Here is a 27,562-nt window from a genome sequence, read left to right as displayed (position 1 = left end):
AAGCAAGAACAGTCATAGTTCCAGAGCTGCTGTGAGCAAAACTAGCAGTTATCCAGTCTAGCTGCGAGTAGGGGGACAGTCTCTGGGCTCTGGACATAGCATTGGGCACAGGGGTGGAGGCAAACCTCTTCTTGACGGCGTATTTTCCAAATTCCCAATCGCAAACTTTTCAGAATTTAGCCGAGATGAATCAAAGAATTCCAAAGCTGATGTTCTGGAAATACAAACTGATGCTCTTGATTTTAATTCTAATCAGCTTGGTGCTGCACGTCTTGATAGCTCTGATGCCAGTGCAGGAGCTAAGCAGGCAGGAAAGGTGTGACCGTCGCACACAGGCTGGAGGCCAGAGGGTTAATGTCCCCCGAAACCGATCGGGCATGAAGGGAAAGCCATCCAAGACGAACAGAGAACTTCAGAATTACGCCAGCACCAGGTCTTCGAGCCGAGCGTCTCAATCCCAGGCAGATTCGAATGACAAGAGCCAATCCTTCCATCGGAAGCAACAATCTCGGGCGAACTTGAGGCCAGAGAGTAAGTCTCAGAGGGAGCTCTACAAGCTGAATGTTTCCAAGCTGGCAGCATTGTTTCAACATCCTCTCTACAATATACCACTTCCAACCCTCACACCTGATGACCAACTCTTCTCTATCAACTCGGCGGAAAAGTTCAGCCCCAAAAGCAGCGACAGTGATGGTTGGTGAGTCCGGCATGGCTCCGTTCATCGGTAGCAGGGCAGGGATGGTCGATACAACACAGACGTAGGGCGGGATTTTACGGTCTCATTCCGTGGCGGGCGAGGTGGTAGAATTCTGGCAATAATGTGAGTTGATGCATTCTGAGAGGCAAGGGAATGCACAATGAACGGTACAACGTTAGGATATACGGAAGACCAGGGGGACCTTGGGGTGCATGAGCAAAGATCCCTGAAGGCAGCAGGACAGGTAGATAAGGTGGTTAAGAAGGCACATGGGATACTTGCCTTTATTAGCCAAGGCGTAGAATATAAGAGCAGGGAGGTTATGATGGAGCTGTATAAAACACTGGTTAGGCCACAGCTAGAGTACTGTGTGCAGTTCTAATCTCCACACTATGGGAAGGATGTGATTGCACTGGAGAGGTTGCAGAGGAGATTCACCAGGATGCTGCCTGGGCTGGAGCGTCTCAGCTATGAAGAGAGGCTGGTTAGACTGGGCTTGTTTTCCTTAAAGCAGAGAAGGCTGAGGGGGGACCTGATTGAGGTGTTAAAAATTATGAGGGACGTAGATAGGAAGAAACTTTTCCCCTTAGTAGAGGGGTCAATAACCGGGGGGGGGGCGTAGATTTAAGGTAAGGGGCAGGGGATTTAGAAGGGATTTGACGGAAAACTTTTTCACCCAGAGGGTGATGGAATCTGGAACTCACTGCCTGAGAGGGTGGTAGAGGCGGGAATCCTCACAACATTGAAGAAACATTTAGATGAACACTTGAAACGCCCTAGGCTACAGAGCAAGTGCTTGAAAATGGGATTAGAATGGTTAGACGCTTGATGGCCAGTGCAGACACGATGGGCTGAAAGGCCTCTTTTTGTGCTGTAAGAATCTGTCTCTGAAATGACATAGAGGCAGGGAAATGCACTGGTATCAACCAGGATTAATGTAAACTTTAGTGTAAAACAAAGTCTACACTATACTCATATAATTAAGAATGTGCATGGTACACTAATATAACACAGTGTGTGCATGGTACACTAATATAACACAGTGTGTGCATGGTACACTAATATAACACAGTGTGTGCATGGTACACTAATATAACACACTGTGTGCATGGTACACTAATATAACACAGTGTGTGCATAGTACACTAATATAACCGTGTGTGCATGGTACACTAATATAACACACTGTGTGCATGGTACACTAATATAACCCTGTGTGCACGGTACACTAATATAACACAGTGTGTGCATGGTACACTAATATAACACAGTGTGTGCACGGTACACTAATATAACACAGTGTGTGCACGGTACACTAATATAACCCTGTGCGCACGGTACACTAATATAACAGTGTGTGCATGGTACACTACATGGTACACTAATATAACACAGTGTGTGCATGGTACACTAATATAACACACTGTGTGCATGGTACACTAATATAACACAGTGTGTGCATAGTACACTAATATAACCGTGTGTGCATGGTACACTAATATAACACACTGTGTGCATGGTACACTAATATAACCATGTGTGCACGGTACACTAATATAACACAGTGTGTGCATGGTACACTAATATAACACAGTGTGTGCACGGTACACTAATATAACCCTGTGTGCACGGTACACTAATATAACACACTGTATGCATGGTACACTAATATAACACAGTGTGTGCATGATACACTAATATAACACAGTGTGTGCACGGTACACTAATATAACACAGTGTGTGCATGGTACACTAATATAACACAGTGTGTGCATGGTACACTAATATAACACAGTGTGTGCACGGTACACTAATATAATACAGTGTGTGCATTGTACACTAATATAACACTGTGTGTGCATGGTACACTAATATAACACAGTGTGTGCATGGTACACTAATATAACACAGTGTGTGCACGGTACACTAATATAATACAGTGTGTGCATGGTACACTAATATAACACAGTGTGTGCACGGTACACTAATATAATACAGTGTGTGCATTGTACACTAATATAACACAGTGTGTGCATGGTACACTAATATAACACAGTGTGTGCACGGTACACTAATATAACACTGTGTGCACGGTACGCTAATATAACACAGTGTGTGCATGGTACACTAATATAACACAGTGTGTGCATGGTACACTAATATAACACAGTGTGTGCATGGTACACTAATATAACACAGTGTGTGCACGGTACACTAATATAATACAGTGTGTGCATTGTACACTAATATAACACTGTGTGTGCATGGTACACTAATATAACACACTGTGTGCATGGTACACTAATATAACACACTGTGCATGGTACACTAATATAACACAGTGTGTGCATGGTACACTAATATAACAGTGTGTGCACGGTACACTAATATAACACAGTGTGTGCATGGTACACTAATATAACACAGTGTGTGCACGGTACACTAATATAACACAGTGAGTGCACGGTACACTAATATAACCCTGTGTGCACGGTACACTAATATAACAGTGTGTGCATGGTACACTAATATAACACACTGTATGCATGGTACACTAATATAACACAGTGTGTGCATGGTACATTAATGTAATTCAGTGTGTGCATGGTACACTAACACAGTGTATGCATGGTATGCTAATATAACACAGTATATGCATGGTACTCTAATATAATACAGTGTGTGCATGGTACACTAATACAACACAGTGTTTGCACCATACACTAATATAACACAATGTGAGCACAGTACACTAATATAACTCAGTGTGTGCATGGTACACTAATATAACTCAGTGTGTGCATGGTACACTAATATAATTCAGTGTGTGCATGGTACACTAACACAGTGTATGCACGGTACTCTAATATAACACAGTGTGTGCACGGTACACTAATATAACACAGCGTGTGCACGGTACACTAATATAACACAGCGTGTGCATGGTACACTAATATAACACAGCATGTGCATGGTACACTAATATAACACAGCGTGTGCACGGTACACTAATATAACACAGCGTGTGCACGGTACACTAATATAACACAACATGTGCATGGTACACTAATATAACACAGTGTGTGCATAATACACTAATATACCTCCGTGTGTGCATGGTACACTAACACTGTGTGTGCATGGTACACTAATATAACACAGTGTATGCACGGTTCTCCATTAAAACACCAAAACCCGGATTCATCTTTGGCTTACAAGGGATGTTAAGGGTAGTATTAGATTTTTTAAAAAGCGTATACAGTTGCAAAGAATAGTAGTAAGGCTGAGGATTGGGAGTGTATCAAAGACCAACAAAGAATGACCAAAGTTTGAATAAAAATAGAGAAAAAGAATATGGGAGTAAATTAGCCCGAAATGTAAAACCAGAGTGTAAAGCATTTAAAAGTATACTAAAAGGAGGAGAGTAGCTAAAGTAAATATTGGTCCCTTAGGCAGAGAGAGGAGAAGTTATCCTGAAAATGACACTAGATGTTGAAGAAATATTTGGTGTCCATCTTTATAGTGAGGGATATAAATGATTACCGGAAATGGAAGGTAGCCAGGAGATGGATAATGGGTGAGGAACTTCAGTCTCTCCAAAAACCTTTTCACTGCTGATATTATTTACCCTGGAGGGTGACCTGGTGGCCTACATCCCAGGCTTCTAAAAGAGCTAACTGCAGAGATAGTGGATCCACTGGTTATAATTTCACAAAATATGACACTGTGCTATATTAGTGTATGGTGCACACACTGTGCTATATTAGTGTACCATGCACACACTGTATTATATTAGAGTACCACGGATTCTAGAACGGTCCCTGTGGATTGGAAAAAGAAAGAGAAGGGAAAGAAAGCAGGGACCGGCAGGCTAATTAGTCTGACATCAGCCATCGGGTAAATGCTGGAACCGATTATGAAGGAAACCTTAACAGAAAATCATTGTAATAAAAGGCTAAATCAACATGGCTTTATAAAATGGAAATTGTGTTTGACGAGAGTTTTGTGAGGATGTGACCAGCCGGCTAGATAAAGGGAACATTGGAGATATGGTATTCTTGGATTTAAAAAGCATTCAATAAGATGCCACACAAAAGGGTAATATACAAGGCTGGAGCATATAAAATAAGAATAGCAGTGGGCCATTCAGTAATTGAGATAGTGGGTGAGCTACAAATTGGTAAATTTGATCTGATTTGATCTGATTTATTATTGTCACTTGTATTAACATACAGTGAAAAGTATTGTTTCTTGCGCGCTGTACAGACAAAATGTACTGTTCGTAGAGAAGGAAAGGAGAGGGTGCAGAATGTAGTGCTACAGTCATAGCTAGGGTGTAGAGAAAGATCAACTTAATATGAGGTAGGCCCATTCAAAAGTCTGATGGCAGCAGGGAAGAAGCTGTTCTTGAGTCGGTTGGTACGTGACCTCAGACTTTTGTATCTTTCTCCCGAAGGAAGAAGGTGGAAGAGAGAATGTCCAGGGTGCGTGGGGTCCTTGATTATGCTGGCTGCTTTGCCGAGGCAGCAGGAAGTGTAGACAGAGTCAATGGATGGGAGGCTGGTTTGCGTGATGGATTAGGCTACATTCACGACCTTTTGTAGTTTCTTGCGGTCTTGGGCAGAGCAGGAGCCATACCAAGCTGTGATACAACCAGAAAGAATGCTTTCTATGGTGCATCTGTAAAAGTTGGTGAGAGTCGCAACTGTCATGCCAAATTTCCTTAGTCTTCTGAGAAAGTAGAGGCGTTGGTGGGCTTTCTTAACCATAGTGTCGGCATCGGTGGGGGGACCAGGACAGGTTGTTGGTGATCTGGACACCTAAAAACTTGAAGCTCTTGAAAGAGGAGAGATTAGAGAGGCTGGCTGTACTTAGCGTTGATAAGTTACTAGGACGTGGGCGACACGGTAGTGCAGTGGTTAGCACTGCTGCTTCACAGCTCCAGGGACCCGGGTTCGATTCCCGGCTTGGGTCACTGTCTGTGTGGAGTTTGCACATTCTCCCCCTTGTCTGTGTGGGTTTCCTCCGGGTGCTCCGGTTTCCTCCCACAGTCCAAAGATGTGGGGGTTAGGTTGATTGGCCATGCTAAAATTGCCCCTTAGTGTCCCGGGATGCGTAGATTAGAGGGATTGGCAGGTAAAATATGTAGGGATATGGGGGTAGGGCCTGGGTGGGATTGTAGTCGGTGCAGACTCGATGGGCCGAATGGCCTCTTTTTGTACTGTAGGGTTTCTATGACCGGGAGAGATGCAACAGGGGATATTGCGGGAAGGGTGTAAATCATGCAAGTACTGGCCATAATTTTGCAATCCTCCTCAGTTACAGGATGGTGCCAGAGGACCGGTGAATTGCCAATATTGTATCCTTCATGAAAGGATAGACCCAGCTATTACAGGCCAGTCAGTTTCTTTTATTCTTTCGGAGGATGGGGCATCACTGGCTCAGCCCAGCACTTATTGCCCATTCCTGACACGGTTAAAGTTTATTAGTGTCACAAGTAGGCTTACATTAACACTGCAATGAAGTTACTGTGACAATCCCCTGAGAAGGTAGTGATGAGCTGTCTCCTTGAACCACTGCAGTCCATGTGGTGTCGGTACACCCGCAGTGCTGTTAGGGAGGGAGTTCCAGGATTCTGACTCAACGACACTGAATGAATGGCCAATATATTTCCAAGTCGGGATGGTGAGTGACTTGGAGGGGGAACTTACAGCTGGTGGTGTTCCTATGGATCTGCTGCCTTTGTGCTTCCAGGTAGTAGAGGTCGCGACTTTGGAAGGTGCTGTCCTCAGTGCCAGGAAAGCTTTTAGAAACAATAACGTGGTGCAAAATTAAGGAGAAATGTGGATTAATTAAGGCGAGCCAGCACAGATTTGTTAAGGACACATCATGTTTCACAAAGTTGCTTTAGTTTATTGATGAGCAAGCAGGGGGTTGATGAGTGTAATGGTGTTAATATGGTGTATGTGGAGTTCCGTAATACATTTAATAAAGTGCCACAAGACAGCCTTGTCAGCAGAGTTAGAGCCAATGGACTAGAAGGGATAGTGGCAACATGGACACAGGAAACAGAGTGATGGTGAAGGGATGTTTTGTGGATTGGAGGAATGTAGATAATAGGGTTCCCCAAAGGTCATTGTTAGGACAATGTTCGGATGATTCCAACAGTATGGGTTCAATACCCATACCGGCTGAGGTTATTCGGCCGCACGGTGGCACAGTGGTTAGCACTGCTGCCTCATAGCGCCAGGGACCCAGGTTCAGTTCCGGCCTTGGGTGACCGTGTGGAGTTTGCACATTCTCCCCGTGTCTGCGTGGGTTTCCTCCGGGTGCTCCAATTTCCTCCCACACTCCAAATATATGTGGGTTAGGTTGATTGGCCATGCTAAATTGCCCCTTAGTGAGAGGGGGACGAGCAGGACAAATGTGTGGGGTTACAGGGATAGGGCCTGGGTGGGATTGTGGTGTTCCTCTCTCTGGTGTCCCCCCATGGATCTCTCCTTGGCTCCCTGTTGTTCTCCGTCTATATCTGCCCCTAGGTGACATTGTTGGAGAGCAGTGTTAGTTTTCACATGTACACTGACAACACCCTGGTCTATCTCGGCGCTGCCTCTCTTGACCCCTTCACTGTTGCTGCACCTGCATATCTGACATTCAGCACTGGATCAGCAGAACAGCGTCCACTTTACACTCTGGTCTCTGGATACAGATTCCATCCCTCTCAAGTTACACCTGTTTGCGGCCCCAGTGTCATATCTGACCCCGAGATGCGTTTCTGACCACATGGTCATACCATCATTAAGTCTGTCCATTCTCACTCCTAACATTGCCCAACTTTGCCCTGGATTCAGCCCATGAGCCGCTGAAATCCCCCTTTGTCGTTACGGATGTCACCTCCAGATGGACTGTCCTAACGCACCCTTGGCTGGACTCCCTCATTCTGCCCCTCTGTAAAACTTGAAACCATCCAAAACTCTGCCGCCCCCATGTCTTAACCGGCAGTGAGTCCCCGTTCCCCAGTTGCTACTGCGCTTAGTGCCTGACATTAACTCCTGGCTAAAGAACCTCTTGATTTTAAAATTCTCATTGTTATTTTAAAATCCCTCCGTGCCTTTCTGGAATCTCCTGCAGAGCTACGACCCTCTGAGATCTCTGCACTTCTCTAATTCTTGCCTCTGAGTACCCCTGACTTGAATCGCTCCATCGGCATCCATTGCCTTCAGCTGCCTATGCCTCAAGCTCTGGAATTCCCCCCCTACACCTCTCCATTTTTCTACCTTGCTTGTCTCCTTTAAGGCGCACCTTAAAACTTTGACAAAGGGTCGTCCAGACTCGAAACGTTGGCTCTATCCTCTCTCCACAGACGCTGTCCGACCCGCTGAGATTTTCCAGCATTTTCTGTTTTTGTTTCAGATTCCAGCATCCGCAGTATTTTGCCTTCACCTTGGGACTTATCGCTTTGACCCAACCTTTGGTCATCTGACCCAATACCAGTACAAAGATGTGCGGGTTAGGTGGATTGGCCGTGCTAAATTGCCCCTTAGTGTCAGGGGGGACTAGCCAAGGTAAATGCATGGGGTTATGGGGATAGGGCCTGGGTGGGATTGTGGTCGGTGCAGACTCGATGGGCCAAATGGCCTCCTCCTGCGCTGTAGGATTCTATGATTAATATGTCTTTGTGTGTCCCAGTGTCACATTTTGTTGAATAATACACCTGTAAAGCAGCTCAGAAGCTTCATTACATTAGTAAATGTGTGTTTGTTGGACACTCTGATGTAATCCAGTGTGAAATCTCTGGAGCTCTGCAATAACACTGCCTGGATGGTGCTCTGCAATGGTTGAAGTGTATTTTCTTTCTCTCTCCCCATTCCCAGGGTCAGTCACGGGCAGGAATACGTTCTGCCGGTTGCTGATTCTCCCGTGGACAGTTATCCAAACTGGATGAAATTCTTCCTGGGAATAAATCGCCATGAGCTGTACTCACGCAACAGCAGCACCATCGGGTCCTTGCTGCGGGAACTCAGTACCAGTAAAGTTGTCAGCGTCGGTAAGGACGTTTTTCTATTTCTGCATTAGTGGGATTGGGTTTCATGGTGACAAAACGACGTAAGAAATAGGAACATTCGGCCCATCTAACCTGTTCTGTCATTCAATATGATCTTGTCCTCAGCAGACGCAGATGCATCTGTCCATGACGGTATTGGTAGCAATAACCACTGCACAGCCAGTCCTGTCTTTACACTGAGCATACCCTCCTGTGTTGTGTGGCGCGACCACTGTACCTCAGAACAATCTGTAACCTCATGAAGCAGCAGATGGGTGGCGCGGTGGTTAGCACTGCTGCCTCTCAGCACCAGGGACCCGGGTTCAATTCCGGCCTCGGGTCACTGTCTGTGTGGAGTTTGCACGTTCTCCCCGTGTCTGTGTGGGTTTCCTCCCACAGTCCAAAGATGTGCGGGTGAGGTGGATTGGCCATGCTAGATGTGTGGGGTGAGTGACCTGAAGGCCCAGGCTCTCACTCTCAATAGACATCCTGCAGTGTGTGTTTGACACTAACAGTGGACCCAGTAAAGCATACAGCCTGGTGGCTGTTCGCAGGGTGGGGTAGGATGGTGGGGCGGGGGAGAATAGTGGGGTGGGGGAGGTGGTGGGATGGGAGAGAATAGTGGGGCTGGGGTGGGGGAGAATGGTGGGGCGAGGGAGAATGGTGGGGCGGGGAAGAATGGTGGGGCGGGGGAGGTGGTGGGGTGGGAGAGAATAGTGGGGTGGGGGAGGTGGTGGGGTGGGGGAGAATAGTGGGGCGGGGGAGGTGGTGGGGTGGGGGAGAATAGTGGGGCTGGGGCGGGGGAGAATGGTGGGGCGGGGGAGGTGGTGGGGTGGGGTAGGGTGGCGGGGCGGAGGGTGATGGGGAGGGAGAAGGTTGGAGGGAGGAGGTGTGCAGGATGGTGGGCCGATGCAGTCCACCTGCTCGATGAGGGGGTAACAGTTAAAGTAGGGGATTTGCGTTAGCAGGACGGTAACTTTTGAATTTTGTTTTTCCAGTTCAGAAGCTTGGTGGGACACAGTTGAAGTTGACAATGACATTACAGGACTACGGGAAGGCCCTGTTCAAACCCATGAAGTAAGTCACACTGAGAACAGGCCCATTGTACTAAATGTGGAAAGTGGCTGCTGCCACTTAGGAGTTCGGGTTAGTGATAGACTGGCAGGACACAGACATCCCTCACCCACCACTCAGGCCAGGGTGTAACTCAGAGTCTGAATAACCAGGACATCTCTCTGCTCGACAATACAGAATAATTGAGCTGGGCAGTGCCAGTATCAGGCCCCTGGTTCCCAACGTGGAGCTGTCAGCCTGGAGAGAGCATCGCCAGACTGAATTCAACCAACACACTCTGCCCTGTACGACTCTCTCTGTGCCATTCTCTCTCTCTCTCTATCCCTCAAACTCTATCTCTGTGCTGTTCATTCTCTCTCTCTCTGTGCTGTTCTGTCTCTGTGCTGTTCTCTCTCTCTGTGCTGTTCTCTCTGTGCTGTTCTCTCTCTCTGTGCTATTCATTCTCTCTCTCTCTGTGCTGTTCTGTCTTTGTGCTGTTCTCTCTGTGCTGTTCTCTCTCTCTGTGCTATTCATTCTCTCTCTCTCTCTGTGCTGTTCTGTCTCTGTGCTGTTCTCTCTCTCTGTGCTGTTCTCTCTGTGCTGTTCTCTCTCTCTGCTGTCTCTCTCTCTGTGCTGTTCTCTCTGTGCTGTTCTCTCTCTCTGCTGTTCTGTGCTGTTCTCTCTCTCTGTGCTGTTCTCTCTCTCTGTGCTGTTCCCTCTCTCTGTGCTGTCTCTCTCTCTGTGCTGTTCTCTCTGTGCTGTTCTCTCTGTGCTGTTCTCTCTGTGCTGTTCTCTCTGTGCTGTTCTCTCTGTGCTGTTCTCTCTGTGCTGTTCTCTCTCTCTGCTGTTCTCTCTGTGCTGTTCTCTCTCTCTGTGCTGTTCTCTCTGTGCTGTTCTCTCTCTCTCTCTGTGCTGTTCTCTCTCTCTGTGCTGTTCTCTCTCTCTGTGCTGTTCTCTCTCTCTGTGCTGTTCTCTCTCTCTGTGCTGTTCTCTCTCTCTGTGCTGTTCTCTCTCTCTGTGCTGTTCTCTCTCTCGGTGCTGTTCTCTCTCTCGGTGCTGTTCTCTCTGTGCTGTTCTCTCTCTCTGTGCTGTTCTCTCTCTCTGTGCTGTTCTCTCTCTCTGTGCTGTTCTCTCTCTCTGTGCTGTTCTCTCTCTCTGTGCTGTTCTCTCTCTCTCTCTCTGTGCTGTTCTCTCTCTCTGTGCTGTTCTCACTTTCTGTGCTGTTCTCTCTCTCTCTGTGCTGTTCTCTCTCTCTCTGTGCTGTTCTCTCTCTCTCTGTGCTGTTCTCTGTGCTGTTCTCTCTTTCTGTGCTGTTCTCTCTCTCTCTGTGCTGTTCTCTCTGTGCTGTTCTCTCTCTCTCTGTGCTGTTCTCTCTGTGCTGCTCTCTCTGTGCTGTTCTCTCTCTCTGCACTGTTCTCTCTCTCTGCGCTGTTCTCTCTCTCTGTGTGCTGTTCTCTCTCTCTGTGTGCTGCTCTCTCTCTCTGTGCTGCTCTCTCTCTCTCTGTGCTGCTCTCTCTCTCTCTGCTCTGCTCTCTCTCTCTCTGCTCTCTCTCTGTGCTGCTCTCTCTCTCTCTCTGTGCTGCTCTCTCTCTCTGCTCTGCTCTCTCTCTCTCTGCTTTCTCTCTCTCTCTCTCTGCTGTCCTGTCCATCTCACTCTCTCTGATCTGTCCTCTTCCCCCCCCTCCCTTTCTCCCTCTGACGTATCCTCTCTCTCCTTACTGTCCTCTCTCTTTGTGCTGTTCTCTCTTTCTCTCTCTGCTGTTCTCTCTCTCTTTCCCTCTGATCTGTCCTCTTCCTCCCTCTCTCTCTCTCTCTCTCACATCTGTCCTCTCTCTGTGCTGTTTTCTCTCCCTTTCTCCCTCTCTCTGTGCTGTCCTCTCTCTCTCTCTCTATCTGGCTATCAGGGTTAGTGTCTCTGGATTTTCCTGCCTGCTTTTTGTACGTTAATTCTCTTTGATTCTTTCAGACAGACTCGAGATGAAGAAACTTCTGTCGACCTTTTTTATTTCTCTGATTTTGAACGTCACAATGCGGAGATTGCTGCGTTCCACTTGGATCAGTGAGTGTTCGCCAGGCGGAGAGAGAGCGCGGGGTCTAATCAAAGTCTTTCTGAGGATCTAGATCACTCACATGCATTGAACTTCTGGGGCTGGGGGTCAGATAGTCTAGGACTGACTGGACGATCACAGGCCGCGTCAGGGGCCGTGGCAGGGGTCAGGGGTCGCGGCAGGGGTCAGGGGCCGCGGCAGAGGTCAGGCTGTGGAGTGGGCCAGAAATTTGGGCCATGGGAGAAACCAGGAGTGCAGAGGTTAACGGTTGATTGATTGATTTGATTTATTATTGTCACATGTATTTGTATACAGTGAAAAGTATTGTTTCCTGTGCGCTAAACAGACAAAGCATATCGTTCATAGAGAAGGAAAGGAGAGAGTGCAGAAAGTAGTGTTACAATCCTAGCTAGGGTGTAGTAATGCGAGGTAGGTCCATTCAAAAGTCTGATGGCAGCAGGGAAGAAGCTGTTCTTGAGTTGATTGGTACGTGACCTCAGACTTTTGTATTTTGTTCCCGAAGGAAGAAGGTGGAAGAGAGAATGTCCGGGGTCTTTAATTATGCTGGCCATGGAGTTTGGACATGAGTTTCGTGGGAATAATAGTGTTGAAGGCTGAGCTGTAGTCAATAAATAGGAGTCTGATATAGGTGTCCTTGTTATCTAGGTGTTCCAGGGTTGAGTGCAGGGCCAGGGAGATGGTGTCTGCTGTGGACCTGTTGTGGCGGTAGGCAAACTGTAGTGGATCCAGGCAGTCCGGGAGACTGGAATTTATTCGTGCCATGACTAGCCTTTCGAAGCACTTCATAATGATGGCTGTTAGAGCCACCGGCCGATAGTCATTAAGGCACGCTGCTTGGCTTTTCTTTGGTACCAGGATGATGGTCGTCTTCTTGAAGCAGATAGGGACCTCAGATTGTTGTAAAGAGAGGTTGAAGATGTCTGTGAATACCTCCGCCAGCTGATCCACGCAGGATCTGAGCGCACATCCGGGTACCCCATCCGGGCCAATCGCTTTCCGTGGGTTGACCCTCGAGAAGGCTGCTCTGACATCTGCAATGGTGACCCCAGATACAGGTCCATCCAGGGTAGAGGGCATGCTCTCACTGACCTCTTGCTCAAAACAGGCGTAGAATACATTGAGCTTATCAGGGAGGGGTGCATTGGAGCCGGCGATTTTACATGCCTTCATCTTGTAGACTGTTATGTCTTGCAGACCTCGCCATAGTCGGCGGGGGTCGGTGTGGCTAGCCTGGGACTCTAGCTTGGTCCGGTATTGTCTTTTGGCATCTTTGATGGATCTCCTTAGATCATATCTGGCTTTCTTGTATAGGTCAGTGTCGCCTGACTTGAATGCCTCAGGCCTGGACTTCAGCAAACAGTGGATATCCCTGTTCATCCATGGTTTCTGGTTGGGAAATACACGGATTTACTTCTTTGGCACACAGTCTTCTACACCCTTACTTAATAAAGTCAGTTACTGTAGTGCGTACTCGTTCAGGCTGGTCGCAGAGTTTTTAAATACTGACCAGTCAACTGACTCCAAGCAGCTCCGTAGGAGATCATCCGATCCCTCAGACCAACATTGCACGACTCTCTTTGACGGATTCTCCCACTTCAGTTTTTGTTTGTGAGCCGGGAGCAGGAGCGCAGCCTCGTGGTCTGATTTGCCAAAATCTAAATCTAAAATAAAGAATACAATATAAGATGTAAAGAAGACAATTCTAAAGGGGTGCAAGAACTGAGTGGGCTGCGGGTATTGGCACAAAGCGCTGAGGAGACTGGACAGCTTTAAAATGCTGGTTAGAAAAAGCCAATCTTTATAAACACAGGCATTCAGAACAGTCAGCTTGGTTAAACCTTTAGCTCTTGGCTGGGGTATTGTGCTCAATTCTGGGCTGGGCAGTGGGTATTGGGGGTGGGGTATGGGGGGGTGGGGTACTGGGTGGACAGCAGGTATTGGAGTACTGGAGGGCAGTGAGTGTTAGGGTACTGGGTGGACAGTGGGTATTGGAGTACTGGTGGGCAGTGGGTATTGGAGTACTGGGTGGGCAGTGGGTATTGGGGTACTGGGTGGACAGTGGGTATTGGGGTACTGGGTGGGCAGTGGGTATTGGGGTGCTGGGTGGGCAGTGGGTATTGGGGTACTGGGTGGGCAGTGGGTATTGGGGTACTGGGTGGACAGTGGGTATTGGGGTACTGGGTGGACAGTGGGTATTAGGGTGCTGGGTGGGCAGTGGGTATTGGAATACTGGGTGGGCAGTGGGTATTGGGGTACTGGGTGGGCAGTGGGTATTGGGGTACTGGGTGGGCAGTGGGTATTGGGGTACTGGGTGGGCAGTGGGTATTGGGGTACTGGGTGGGCAGTGGGTATTGGGGTACTGGGTGGGCAGTGGGTATTGGGGTACTGGGTGGGCAGTGGGTATTGGGGTACTGGGTGGGCAGTGGGTATTGGGGTGCTGGGTGGGCAGTGGGTATTGGGGTACTGGGTGGGCAGTGGGTATTGGGGTACTGGCTGAGCAGTGGGCATTGGGGTGCTGGGTGGGCAATGGGTATTGGAATACTGGGTGGGCAGTGGGTATTGGGGTACTGGGTGGGCAGTGGGTATTGGGGTACTGGTTGGGCAGTGGCTATTGGGGTACTGGGTGGGCAGTGGGTATTGGGGTACTGGGTGGACAGTGGGTATTGGGGTACAGGGTGGGCAGTGGGTATTGGGGTGCTGGGTGGGCAGTGGGTATTGGAATACTGGGTGGGTATTGGGGTACTGGGTGGACAGTGGGTATTGGGGTACTGGGTGGGCAGTGGGTATTGGGGTACTGGGTGGACAGTGGGTATTGGGGTACTGGGTGGGCAGTGGGTATTGGGGTACTGGGTGGGCAGTGGGTATTGGGGTACTGGGTGGACAGTGGGTATTGGGGTACTGGGTGGGCAGTGGGTATTGGGGTACTGGCTGAGCAGTGGGTATTGGGGTGCTGGGTGGGCAGTGGGTATTGGAATACTGGGTGGGCAGTGGGTATTGGGGTACTGGGTGGGCAGTGGGTATTGGGGTACTGGTTGGGCAGTGGGTATTGGGGTACTGGGTGGGCAGTGGGTATTGGGGTGTTGGGTGGACAGTGGGTATTGGGGTACTAGGTGGGCAGTGGGTATTGGGGTGCTGGGTGGGCAGTGGGTATTGGGGTACTGGGTGGGCAGTGGGTCGCTGTGCGTTAATCCCCAATGTTGATGTTTTGAAGAATTTTAGGTTTCCGCCGGATCCCCCCAGTGTCGGGTCGTCTGGTCGACTTGGTGACGGAGATTCGAGACCGGACAACTGATGGACACCTAGAGAGGACATTCTTCATCTCCCCAGGTAACCAGGTAGAGAGGGAGGGTGAGGAGAGGGAGGGCGAGGAGAGGGAGGGTGAGGAGACGGAGGGTGAGGAGGACAACAGGAGACGGGAGGGAGCGGGGACACAAGGTGAGCGAGAAATGGGGAAGGGCAAAGTGGGCTCGGGATGCAGGTGTGAGGAGAGCTCCAGATAGGGGATTGATAAAGGTGTGAGACACTGGGAGAGGGGGCAGAGTCACTGGGAGGGGGGGAGAGACACTGGGAGGGGGGGCAGAGACACTGGGAGGGGGGGCAGAGACACTGGGAGGGGGGGCAGAGACACTGGGAGCGGGGGCAGAGACACTGGGAGGGGGGCAGAGACACTGGGGGGGGGCAGAGACACTGGGAGGGGGGAGAGACACTGGGAGGGTTGTGGCGGCGAGGGGATGGGGGGGTGGGGGGGGGGGCGGGAGGTGGGGCGGCGGGGCGGGGGGTGGGGGAGAGGGGGGCGGCGGGGCGGGGAGGGGGGGCGGCGGGGCGGGGGGGTGGGGGAGGGGGGGCGGCGGGGCGGGGGGGTGGGGGAGGGGGGGCGGCGGGGCGGGGGGGTGGGGGAGGGGGGGGCGGGGGGGTGGGGGAGGGGGGGGCGGCGGGGCGGGGGGCGGGGGAGGGGGGGGCAGCGGGGCGGGGGGGTGGGGGAGAGGGGGGCGGCGGGGCGGGGGGTGGGGGAGGGGGGGCGGCGGGGCGGGGGGTGGGGGAGGGGGGGAGGGGGGGCGGCGGGGCGGGGGGGTGGGGGAGGGGGGGCGGCGGGGCGGGGGGGTGGGGGAGGGCGGGGCGGCGGGGCGGGGGGTGGGGGAGGGCGGGGCGGCGGGGCGGGGGGTGGGGGAGGGGGGGCAGCGGGGCGGGGGGGTTGGGGTCACAGACCTGCTGCTCGGGGATATGAACATGAACAGTTATCTTTCTCTGTCAGCGAAGAATGTTTGTTTCTATGGTGACTGCTCCTATTACTGTGACATGGAGCACCCTCTGTGTGGGAAACCTAAGTTAATGGAGGGATCGATGGCGGCCTACCTCCCCGATGTGAAACTGGCCAAACGATTGTCCTGGAGAAACCCCTGGAGACGTTCGTACCACAAAACCAAGAAAGCCAAGTGAGTGCACACTCTGTACCCCAAAATCACCCCCTGTGCCCCAAAACACCCCCTGTGCCCCAAAACACCCCCTGTGCCCCAAAACACCCCCTGTGCCCCAAAACACCCCCTGTGCCCCAAAACACCCCCTGTGCCCCAAAACACCCCCTGTGCCCCAAAACACCCCCTGTGCCCCAAAACACCCACTGTGCCCCAAAACACCCCCTGTGCCCCAAAACACCCCCTGTGCCCCAAAACACCCCCTGTGCCCCAAAACACCCCCTGTGCCCCAAAACACCCCCTGTGCCCCAAAACACCCCCTGTGCCCCAAAACACCCCCTGTGCCCCAAAACACCCCCTGTGCCCCAAAACACCCCCTGTGCCCCAAAACACCCCCTGTGCCCCAAAACACCCCCTGTGCCCCAAAACACCCCCTGTGCCCCAAAACACCCCCTGTGCCCCAAAACACCCCCTGTGCCCCAAAACACCCCCTGTGCCCCAAAACACCCCCTGTGCCCCAAAACACCCCCTGTGCCCCAAAACACCCCCTGTGCCCCAAAACACCCCCTGTGCCCCAAAGTACCCCCTGTGCCCCAAAGTACCCCCTGTGCCCCAAAGTACCCCCTGTGCCCCAAAACCACCCCGTTCCCTAAAATCACCCCCATACCCCAAAATCACACCCATACACCAAATTCACCCCCTGTACCCCCAGACCAATGCCCTGTACCCCCAGACCAATGCCCTGTACCCCCAGACCAATGCCCTGTACCCCCAGACCAATGCCCTGTACCCCCAGACCAATGTCCTGTAGCCCCAGACCAACGCACTGTACCCCAGAACACTGAGGCTCCCTGTACCCCAGAACACTGACACTCCCCGTACCCCTGAACACTGGCACTCCCCATACTCCAGAACACTGACACTCCCCGTACTCCAGAACACTGACACTCCCCGTACTCCAGAACACTGACACTCCCCGTACTCCAGAACACTGACACTCCCCGTACCCCAGAACACTGACACTCCCCGTACCCCAGAACACTGACACTCCCCGTACCCCAGAACCCCGACACTCCCCGTACCCCAGAACACGCGACACTCCATGTACCCCTGAACACCTGACATTCCCCGTACCCCAGAACACTGACACTCCCCGTACCCCAGAACACTGACACTCCCCGTACCCCAGAACACTGACACTCCCTATAACCCCGAACACTGTCACTCCCTGTACCCCAGAACCCCGACACTCCCTGTACCCCAGAACCCCGACACTCCCTGTACCCCAGAACGCCGGCATTCCCTGTACCCCAGAACACTGAAACTCCCTGTATCCCCGAACACCGACACTCCCAGAACCCTGACACTCCCAGTACCCCAGAACATTGACACTCCCTGTACCCCAGAACACTGACACGACCTGTATCCCCGAACACTGACACTCCGTGTTCCCCCGAACACTGACACTCCCTGTACCCCAGAACACAGACACTCCCAGTACCCCAGAACATTGACACTCCGTGTTCCCCCGAACACTGACACTCCCTGTACCCCAGAACACTGACACTCCCTGTACCCCAGAACACAGACACTCCCTGTACCCCAGAACACTGACACTCCCTGTACCCCAGAACACTGACACTCCCTGTACCCCAGAACACTGACACTCCCTGTACCACAGAACACAGACACTCCCTGTACCCCAGAACCCTGACACCCCCTGTACCCCTGAACACTGACACTCCCTGTACCCCAGAACCCTGACACCCCCTGTATCCCAGAACCCTGACACCCCCTGTATCCCCGAACTCTGACACTCCCTGTACCCAGAACACTGACACTCCCTGTACCCCAGAACCCCGACACTCCCTGTACCCCCGAACACTGACATTCCCTGTACCCCAGAACTCTGACACTCCCCGTACCCCAGAACACCCAACATTCCATGTACCCCAGAACCCCGACACTCCCTGTACCCTTGAACACTGACACTTCCCGTACCCCAGAACACACCACACTCCCTGTACCCCAGAACACTGACACTCCCTGTACCCCCGAACCCCGACACTCCCTGTACCCCCAAACACTGACACTTCCTGTACCCCAGAACACCCGACAGTCCCTGTACCCCAGAACACTGACCCTCTCTGTACCCCCGAACACTGACACTCCCTGTACCCCAGAACACTGTCACTCCCTGTACCCCAGTACCCCGACACCCCCTGTACTCCTGAACATTGACACTCCCTGTATCCCCGAACTCTGACTCTCCCTGTACCCAGAACACTGACACTCCCTGTACCCCAGAACCCCGACATTCCCTGTACCCCAGAACACTGACACTCCCTATACCCCAGAACCCTGACACACCCTGTACCCCAGAACACTGACACTCCCTGTTCCCCCGAACACTGACACTCCCTGTACCCAGAACTCTGACACTCCCTGTACCCCAGAACACTGACACACCCTGTACCCCAGAACACTGACACTCCCTGTACCCCAGAACACTGACACTCGCTTTACCCCAGAACACTGACACTCCCTGTACCCCAGAACACTGACACTCCCTGTACCCCAGAACACTGACACTCCCTGTACCCCAGAACACTGACACTCCCTGTACCCCAGAACACTGACACTCCCTGTACCCCAGAACACTGACACTCCCTGTACCCCAGAACCCCGACACTCCCTGTACCCCAGAACCCTGACACTTCCTGTACCCCAGAACACTGATACTCCCTGTACCCCAGAACACTGAAACTCCCTGTACCCCAGAACACTGACACTCCCTGTACCCCAGAACCCCAACACTCCCTGTATCCCAGAACACTGACACTCCCTGTACCCCAGAACACTGACACTCGCTGTACCCCAGAACACTGACACTCCCTGTACCCCAGAACACTGACACTCCCTGTATCCCCGAACACTGACACTCCCTGTACCCCAGAACACTGACACTCCCTGTACCCCAGGACCCCGACATTCCCTGTACCCCAGAACACTGACACTCCCTGTACCCCTGAACACTGACACTCCCTGTACCCCAGAGCACAGACACTCCCTGTACCCCAGAACCCTGACACCCCCTGTACCCCTGAACACTGACACTCCCTGTATCCCCGAACTCTGACACTCCCTGTACCCAGAACACTGACACTCCCTGTACCCCAGAACCCCGACACTCCCTGTACCCCCGAACACTGACATTTCCTGTACCCCAGAACTCTGACACTCCCCGTACCCCAGAACACCCAACACTCCATGTACCCCAGAACCCCAACACTCCCTGTACCCCTGAACCTGACACTTCCCGTACCCCAGAACACTGACACTCCCTGTACCCCAGAACCGCGACACTCCGTGTAACCCAGAACACTGACACTCCCTATACCCCAGAACACTGACACTCCCTATACCCCAGAACATTGAGACTCACTGTACCCCAGAACACTGACACTCCCTGTACCCCAGGACCCGGACATTCCCTGTACCCCAGAACACTGACACTCCCTGTACCCCAGAACACTGACACTCCCTGTACCCCAGAACCCCGACACTCCCTGTACCCCAGAACACCCGACACTCCCTGTACCCCAGAGCACTGACACCCCCTGTACCCCAGAACACTGACACTCCCTGTACCCCAGAACCCCGACACCCGCTGTACCCCAGAACACTGTCACTCTCTGTACCCCAGAACCCCGACACCCCCTGTACACCAGAACCCCGACACTCCCTGTACCCCCGAATACTGACACTCCCTGTACCCCAGAACACTGACACTCCCTGAACACCCGAACACCCGACACTCCCTGTACCCCCGAACACTGACACTCCCTGTACCCCCGAACACTGACACTCCCTGTACCCCAGAACACTGACACTCCCTGTACCCCAGAACAGTGACACTCCCTGTACCCCAGAACCCCGACTCTCCCTGTACCCCAGAACCCTGACACTCCCTGTACCTCAGAACACTGACACTCCCTGTACTCCAGAACCCCGACACTCCCTGTACCCCAGAACCCCGACGCTCCCTGTACCCCAGAACCCCGACACTCCCTGTACCCCAGAACCCCGACACTCCCTGTACCCCAGAACCCCGACACTCCCTGTACCCCAGAACCCCGACACTCCCTGTACCCCAGAACACTGACACTCCCTGTACCCCAGAACCTCAACACTCCCTGTACCCCAGAACACTGTCACTCCCTGTACCCCAGAACCCCGACACTCCCTGTACCCCAGAACCCGACACTCCCTGTACCCCAGAACAGTGATGCTCCCTGTACCCCAGAACCTCGACACTCCCTGTACCCCAGAACCCCGACACTCCCTGTACCCCAGAACACTGACACTCCCTGTACCCCAGAACACCGACACCCCCTGAACACTGACACTCCCTGTACCCCAGAACCCCGACACCCCCGTACCCCTGAACACTAACACTCCCTGTATCCCCAAACACTGACACTCCCTGTACCCCAGAACCCCGACACTTACCTGTACCCCAGAACACAAACACCTGAACACATCGCCTCTTCCTCTCCACAGTGCTGTCCCTCCATCCTGCCCTGCTCCACCTCTACCTTCATTACCCCTCCTCTGCGTCTCGATCACTTTCCCTGCTCCCTCAGCCAAGCCGCTCTCTCCTCACCTCTCATTCTCTCTATTTCAGGTGGGAGTTGGACCCCGATTACTGCGACCAGATTAAGAGAAGTCCCCCGTACAAATACGGGAGCCGCCTGCTGGATGTCATTGACATGACCGTCCTGGACTTCCTGATGGGTGGGGGCACATCCGCGCGGGGGATGGGTGTGGGGGTGTGTCAGGGTGGGTGTATGTGTGGATGGGGATGCGTGTATGGGTGAGGTTGTGTCTCAGGGTTTGTGTGTTTGTGGGTGTGTGTGTATCTGTGTGGGTGGGTGTGTGTGTGTATCTGTGTGGGTGGTGTGTGTATATCTGTGGGCGGTGGTGTGTGTGTGTGTATGTGTGGGTGTGTGTGTATCTGTGTGGGTGTGTGGGTGGGTGGAGGTGACTTTGAGGTTGCCATTATTTTCAGCCCCGATCTCACACCTGCCCCACCCCACCCCACCCCACCTTGCCCCCACCCTGCCCTGCCCCCGCTCTTCCCCATCCTGCCCTACCCCCACCCTGTCCCACCCCTGCCCTGCCCCATCCCACCCCCACCCTGCCTCACCCCACCCCACTCTACCCACATCCAGCAACCAGTGAACCCTCCCCCAGTATCCATCAGCCAGTGATCCCCTCCCCACAACAAAACATCCCTGAGCCAGGAACCACACCCCCTCCCCAAACCCCCCGGTGCCCATCTCCCTGACCACATTTGGGCCACATTTGGAGTACTGCGTCCAGTTCTGGTCGCCGCACTACCAGAAGGACGTGGAGGCGTTAGAGAGAGTGCAGAGAAGGTTTACCAGGATGTTGCCTGGTATGGAGGGTCTTAGCTATGAGGAGAGATTGGGTAAACTGGGCTTATTCTCCCTGGAAAGATGGAGAATGAGGGGAGATCTAATAGAGGTGTACAAAATTATGAAGGGTATAGATAGGGTGAACGGTGGGAAGCTTTTTCCCAGATCAGAAGTGATGATCACGAGGGGTCACGGGCTCAAGGTGAGAGGGGCGAAGTATAACTCAGATATTAGAGGGATGTTTTTTACACAGAGGGTGGTGGGGGCCTGGAATGCGCTGCCAAGTAGGGTGGTGGAGACAGACACGCTGACATTGTTTAAGACTTACCTGGATAGTCACATGAGCAGCCTGGGAATGGAGGGATACAAATGATTGGTCTAGTTGGACCAAGGAGCGGCACAGGCTTGGAGGGCCGAAGGGCCTGTTTCCTGTGCTGTACTGTTCTTTGTTCTGATGGGCTCTCCACCCCATTCAGCTGATGTCCATCTCCTTTGTGGGTTGGGATAAAAGCCTCAAAGGCTGGCTGCTGCCCTTCAAAAGCTGCTGAGACTCCATCCATGCCCCCCCCCCCGCACGTCCCTTTCCCCTGCCCCTCTGCACCCGGCTCCCCTGTTTCCCCCCCTTCCCCCGCTTCTCCCCCGCCCCTGCGTGTCTATTGTAAAGCTCCTCAGGCGGTGAATGAGTTGTCTCCACACCGGACCCTCAGTTCACTAACAGGACTAACGAGCCTCCTGTTCTCCGTGTCCTTCCTGCAGGCAACATGGACCGACATCATTACGAAACCTTCCAGAAATTTGAGAATAACAGCTTTATCCTTCATTTAGACAATGGGCGAGGGTGAGTGACACGAGCAAACACAAACACTCCGGCGCCTGTTCGGGTTACACTGAGGGAGAATTTAGCACGGCCAATGCACCCTAACCAGCACGTCTTTCGGACTGTGGGAGGAAACGGGAGCATCCGGAGAAAACCCACGCAGACACGGGGAGAACGTGCAGACTCCACACAGACAGTGACCCAAGCCGGGAATCGAACCCAGGTCCCTGGCGCTGTGAGGCAGCTGTGCTAACCACGGTGCCACCACAGGATTGGGTAATAAAAAGGATGGGAAGCGCCAACAACGGCGGAGTTTGATTAAAAACACGGGATTGGGTAATAAAGGGACTGGATTCCTGCTCTCGCCCATTCCGCATTTTGAAAGTTCCTCTGAGTGGCCCTTCAGCTGGGAGTTGGTGGAATGAGTTGCTGACTTTGCGTTTGTATTGCTGTCGTTTGGAAGCTGTGCTGGGGGATGTAAGTGTGTGGCTGCCAGTGTTCAACCAGTTTCTTGCCTTGCTTTCAAGGTTTGGGAGACACTCTCAGGATGAGCTCTCGATCCTGGTCCCTCTTCAGCAATGCTGCAGGTAAGAAACATAGAAACATCAAAGATCGGAGCAGGAGGAGGCCATTCGGCCCTTCGAGCCTGCTCCACCATTCACCACGATCATGGCTGATCGTCCAACTCAATAGCCTAATCCTGCTTTCTCCCCATAACCTTTGATCCCATTCACCCCAAGTGCTATATCCAGCCGCCTCTTGAATACATTCAATGTTTTGGCATCAACTACTTCCTGTGGTAATGAATTCCACAAGCTCACCACTCTTTGGGTGAAGAAATGTCTCCTCACCTCCGTCCTAAATGGACCACCCTGAATCCTCAGACTGTGACCCCTGGTTCTGGACTCCCCCCCCACCATCGGGAACATCCTCCCTGCATCAACCCTGTCTAGACCTGTTAGAATTTTATAAGTCTCTATGAGATCCCCCCTCATTCGTCTGAACTCCAGTGAAAACAATCCTAACCTAGTCAATCTCTCCTCTCACATCAGTCCCGCCATCCCCGGAATCAGCCTGGTAAACCTTCGCTGCACTCCCTCGAGAGCAAGAACATCCTTCCTCAGAAAAGGAGACCAAAACTGCACACAATACTCTAGGTGTGGCCTCACCAAGGCCCTGTATAGTTTCAACATCACATCCCTGCTCCTGTACTCGAAACCTCTCGCAATGAAGGCCAACCTGCCATTTGCCTTCTTTACCACCTGCTGCACCTGCATGCTTACCTTCAGTGACTGATGCACAACGACACCCAGGTCCCTCTGGACACTCCCCTCTCCCAATTTACAGCCATACAGGAGTAATCTGCCTTCTTGTTTTTGCTTCCAAAGTGAATAATGCACACTTATCCAAATTGTGCTGCATCTGCCATTGATTTGCCCACTCACCCAACCTGTCCAGATCATTCTGAAGGATCTCTGCATCCTCGTCACAGTTCACCCTCCCACCCAACTTGGTACCATCTGCAAACTTCCAAGCCTGCCCTCTGCACCCGTGCATCTGTGGGTAACAGCTGGGGTCGCCAACCCTCCAGGATTGGCCTGGAATCTCCAGGATTTGAAGATCCATCTGCTCTCTGCAACTCTGGAGAAAAATCATCCGGATGTGAAAATAAATGTTATTTTAGTCTTTTTCTTTGAACCAGACAGAAAAATATTGAAAATGGGGAAGTAAAGGCTGATTGGCTGACAGCCAAGCGTCACCCAATTGGGTAACGAGTCTTTATGCTTTCCGATTGGTGTAGGTCGTCCGTGTGTCACAGGGATGATGTGATGGCCGACCGATGACTGGTGGGGGCGGACAGGGGGGGGGGGGGGGGGGGGCGGTGGAGGTCATGTGATGGAACCTCCAGGAATACATTTAATCTGAGTTGGCAACCCGGGTTACAGCAGGTCCAGGGAGGATAACTCGCCAAGAGCTCTGCACATCATTGATAAGATACCGGAACTAACTCAGAATAAGCCTGTCCTATCACTCCCGGCTCTACAGTTCCTGCATCAGGCTTCACAAAGAGAGAGCGAGAGGCCCTTCAGCCCATCGATTATCACCCTCCACAATCAGGCTCCAAGTTAACAAATTCCTCTCTTCAGACCCAGCTGCCATTTTCACCCTCGTTTCATTTTTTTTCTCTTCTTGCCTGTGAATGGTCACTTCCCTTTGACCTCCCACTGTCTCTGCCCCTTGACCTCCCACTGTCTCTGCCCCTTGACCTCCCACTGTCTCTGCCCCTTGACCTCCCACTGTCTCTGCCCCTTGACCTCCCACTGTCACTGCCCCTTGACCTCCCACTGTCACTGCCCCTTGACCTCCCACTGTCACTGCCCCTTGACCTCCCACTGTCACTGCCCCTTGACCTCCCACTGTCTCTGCCCCTTGACCTCCCACTGTCACTGCCCTTTGACCTCCCACTGTCTCTGCCCCTTGACCTCCCACTGTCTCTGCCCCTTGACCTCCCACTGTCTCTGCCCCTTGACCTCCCACTGTCTCTGCCCCTTGACCTCCCACTGTCTCTGCCCCTTGACCTCCCACTGTCACTGCCCCTTGACCTCCCACTGTCTCTGCCCCTTGACCTCCCACTGTCTCTGCCCCTTGACCTCCCACTGTCACTGCCCCTTGACCTCCCACTGTCTCTGCCCCTTGACCTCCCACTGTCACTGCCCCTTGACCTCCCACTGTCTCTGCCCCTTGACCTCCCACTGTCACTGCCCTTTGACCTCCCACTGTCTCTGCCCCTTGACCTCCCACTGTCTCTGCCCCTTGACCTCCCACTGTCTCTGCCCCTTGACCTCCCACTGTCACTGCCCCTTGACCTCCCACTGTCTCTGCCCCTTGACCTCCCACTGTCTCTGCCCCTTGACCTCCCACTGTCACTGCCCCTTGACCTCCCACTGTCACTGCCCCCTGACCTCCCACTGTCACTGCCCTTTGACCTCCCACTGTCACTACCGCTGACCTCCCACTGTCTCTGCCCCTTGACCTCCCACTGTCACTGCCCCTTGACCTCCCACTGTCACTGCCCCTTGACCTCCCACTGTCTCTGCCCCTTGACCTCCCACTGTCACTGCCCCTTGACCTCCCACTGTCTCTGCCCCTTGACCTCCCACTGTCTCTGCCCCTTGACCTCCCACTGTCTCTGCCCCTTGACCTCCCACTGTCTCTGCCCCTTGACCTCCCACTGTCACTGCCCCTTGACCGCCCACTGTCACTGCCCTTTGACCTCCCAGACCATGCTCTGTGACTCCAGAGGGTCTGTGCCTTTGACCTATCCCACAGCCTGAAACCCAGGGTGAAAGGCTGATTCAGAGCTTGTTGTCCAACCGTTTTGGGCATTTTAATCTTGTGCTGATGCCACACTGAAACGTGGCGTTTGTTGTTGTTGTACAGGATGCGGAGAGGGACCTTCCTCCGCCTTCAGCTGCTGGCCTCCGAGAGCTACAGACTCAGTGACGTAATGAGGGAATCGTTGCAGAGTGACAGACTCTCCCCCATCCTGTGTGAGCCTCACCTCATTGCCCTTAACCGCAGACTGCTCACCATCCTGGAAACCACCAAAGATTGTATCAGTCGCCACGGCGAACGCAAGGTGCTGCAGAATGATCTGGGAGCTTGGCCTGCCAGGCACTAACAGAAGGGGGCGCCCTTGGGGGAGAAGTCACGGGGGAGGGGAGGACTGACATTGTGCGGATGATTCTGGACTCTTGACGCACACGGGATCTACGAACATACAGATTAATCTCGACCTCCTCGGTGTCGACTATCCTCCAACGTGGTGTCGTTTGTAAATATAGAGATTGTGTTCTTGATTCCAAAGTCCAAATCATTAATTCTCCCAGCACTGATCCCTGTGGAACGTCACATTCCACATTCCACTCTTAACAAACAAACATATGAATTAGGAGCAGGAGGAGGCCATTCGACCCCTCCAGCCTGCTGCCCCATTACCTCAACCTCACATTCTCACCCACCCCCGATAACCTTTCACCCCCTTGTTAACCAAGAATCTATCTAGCTCTGCTTTAAAAATATTCAAAGACTCTGCTTCCACTGCCTTTTGAGGATGAGAATTCCAGAGACTCACCAGCTTCTGAGAAAATAAAGCTTCTCTCCTCTGCCTTAAATGAGCGACCTTTTATTCTTAAACAGTGACCCCTTGTTCTAGATCCTCCCACAAGGGGAAACATCCTCTCCACATCCACCCTGTCAATGCCCCTCAGGATCTTAAAGGTTTCAATCAAGCCACCCCTTATTCTTCCAGTGGGTGCAATCCTAACCCCTTCAAGCTTTCCTCATAAGACAACCCATCCATTCCTGGTATTAGTCTAGTAAATCTTCTCTGAACTGTTTCCAACGCATTTACATCTTTCCTTAGATAAGGAGACCAGCACTGTACACAATGCTCCAGATATAGTCTCACCAATGGCCTGTATAACTGAAGCATAACCTCCCTATTCCTGTAACCAATCCCTCTCTCAGTAAACGATAACATTCTATTAGCTTTCCTAATTACTTGCTGTACCTGCGTACCAGCCTTTTGTGATTCATGCACTCGGACACCCAGATCCCTCTGCAGCTCAGAGTTCTACGAGCTCCCACCATTTAGATAAAAGCTTTTTTATTTTTCCTGCCAAAACGGACAATTTCACATTTGCCCACATTCATTTGCCAGATCTTTCCCCACTCACTTACCCAATCTCTGTCCCTTTGTATCCTCCTTACGTCCACTTCGCAATTTACTTTCCTACCTATCTTTGTGTCGTTAGCAAATTTAGCAACCAAACCTGTCCTACACACCGCACTGCTTCCCCCTGCCCCTTGCACAGACCCCCCCACCCCGCACAAATTATCCACCCCTCATATTCCCCACTGCAGATCCAGCAACCTCTGCCTCCCCCTCACCCCGCCACTCCCCTCTCTCTGAACCCTGTGCCCACACACACCGTCCCTGAGGTGGACACCGTGATGTAAATACAGA

At 52.3% G+C, this 27,562-nt stretch overlaps 1 protein-coding gene across 1 annotated transcript; it reads left to right on the top strand.

Annotated features, from left to right (window-relative positions):
- The first annotated feature begins 23 nt into the window (after positions 1-23).
- On the top strand, positions 24-26,549 carry LOC144508930 (extracellular serine/threonine protein kinase FAM20C-like). The gene is made up of 10 exons (XM_078237144.1): positions 24-697; positions 8,572-8,744; positions 9,740-9,818; positions 11,761-11,853; positions 15,075-15,190; positions 16,116-16,296; positions 20,963-21,072; positions 22,473-22,554; positions 23,061-23,120; positions 25,975-26,549. The coding sequence occupies exons 1-10, from the start codon at positions 186-188 to the stop codon at positions 26,213-26,215; spliced, it is 1,647 nt and encodes a 548-aa protein (XP_078093270.1). The 5' UTR covers positions 24-185; the 3' UTR covers positions 26,216-26,549.
- The last annotated feature ends 1,013 nt before the right edge of the window (positions 26,550-27,562 follow it).

Source organism: Mustelus asterias, chromosome 21, assembly GCF_964213995.1.
Source record: "Mustelus asterias chromosome 21, sMusAst1.hap1.1, whole genome shotgun sequence".
In the NCBI taxonomy this organism is placed as follows: Eukaryota; Metazoa; Chordata; class Chondrichthyes; order Carcharhiniformes; family Triakidae; genus Mustelus; species Mustelus asterias.
The sequence above is the reverse complement of the archived record's forward strand: the minus strand, read 5'-3'. Positions and strand labels throughout refer to the sequence as shown.

Excerpts from the sequence above, each read along its gene's own strand:
- LOC144508930 (XM_078237144.1), top strand. The coding sequence starts at position 186 with ATGAATCAAAGAATTCCAAAGCTGATGTTCTGGAAATACAAACTGATG. Across the intron at positions 698-8,571 it reads AGCAGCGACAGTGATGGTTG|GGTCAGTCACGGGCAGGAAT; the intron begins GTGAGTCCGGCA and ends CCCCATTCCCAG. Across the intron at positions 11,854-15,074 it reads GCTGCGTTCCACTTGGATCA|AATTTTAGGTTTCCGCCGGA; the intron begins GTGAGTGTTCGC and ends GATGTTTTGAAG.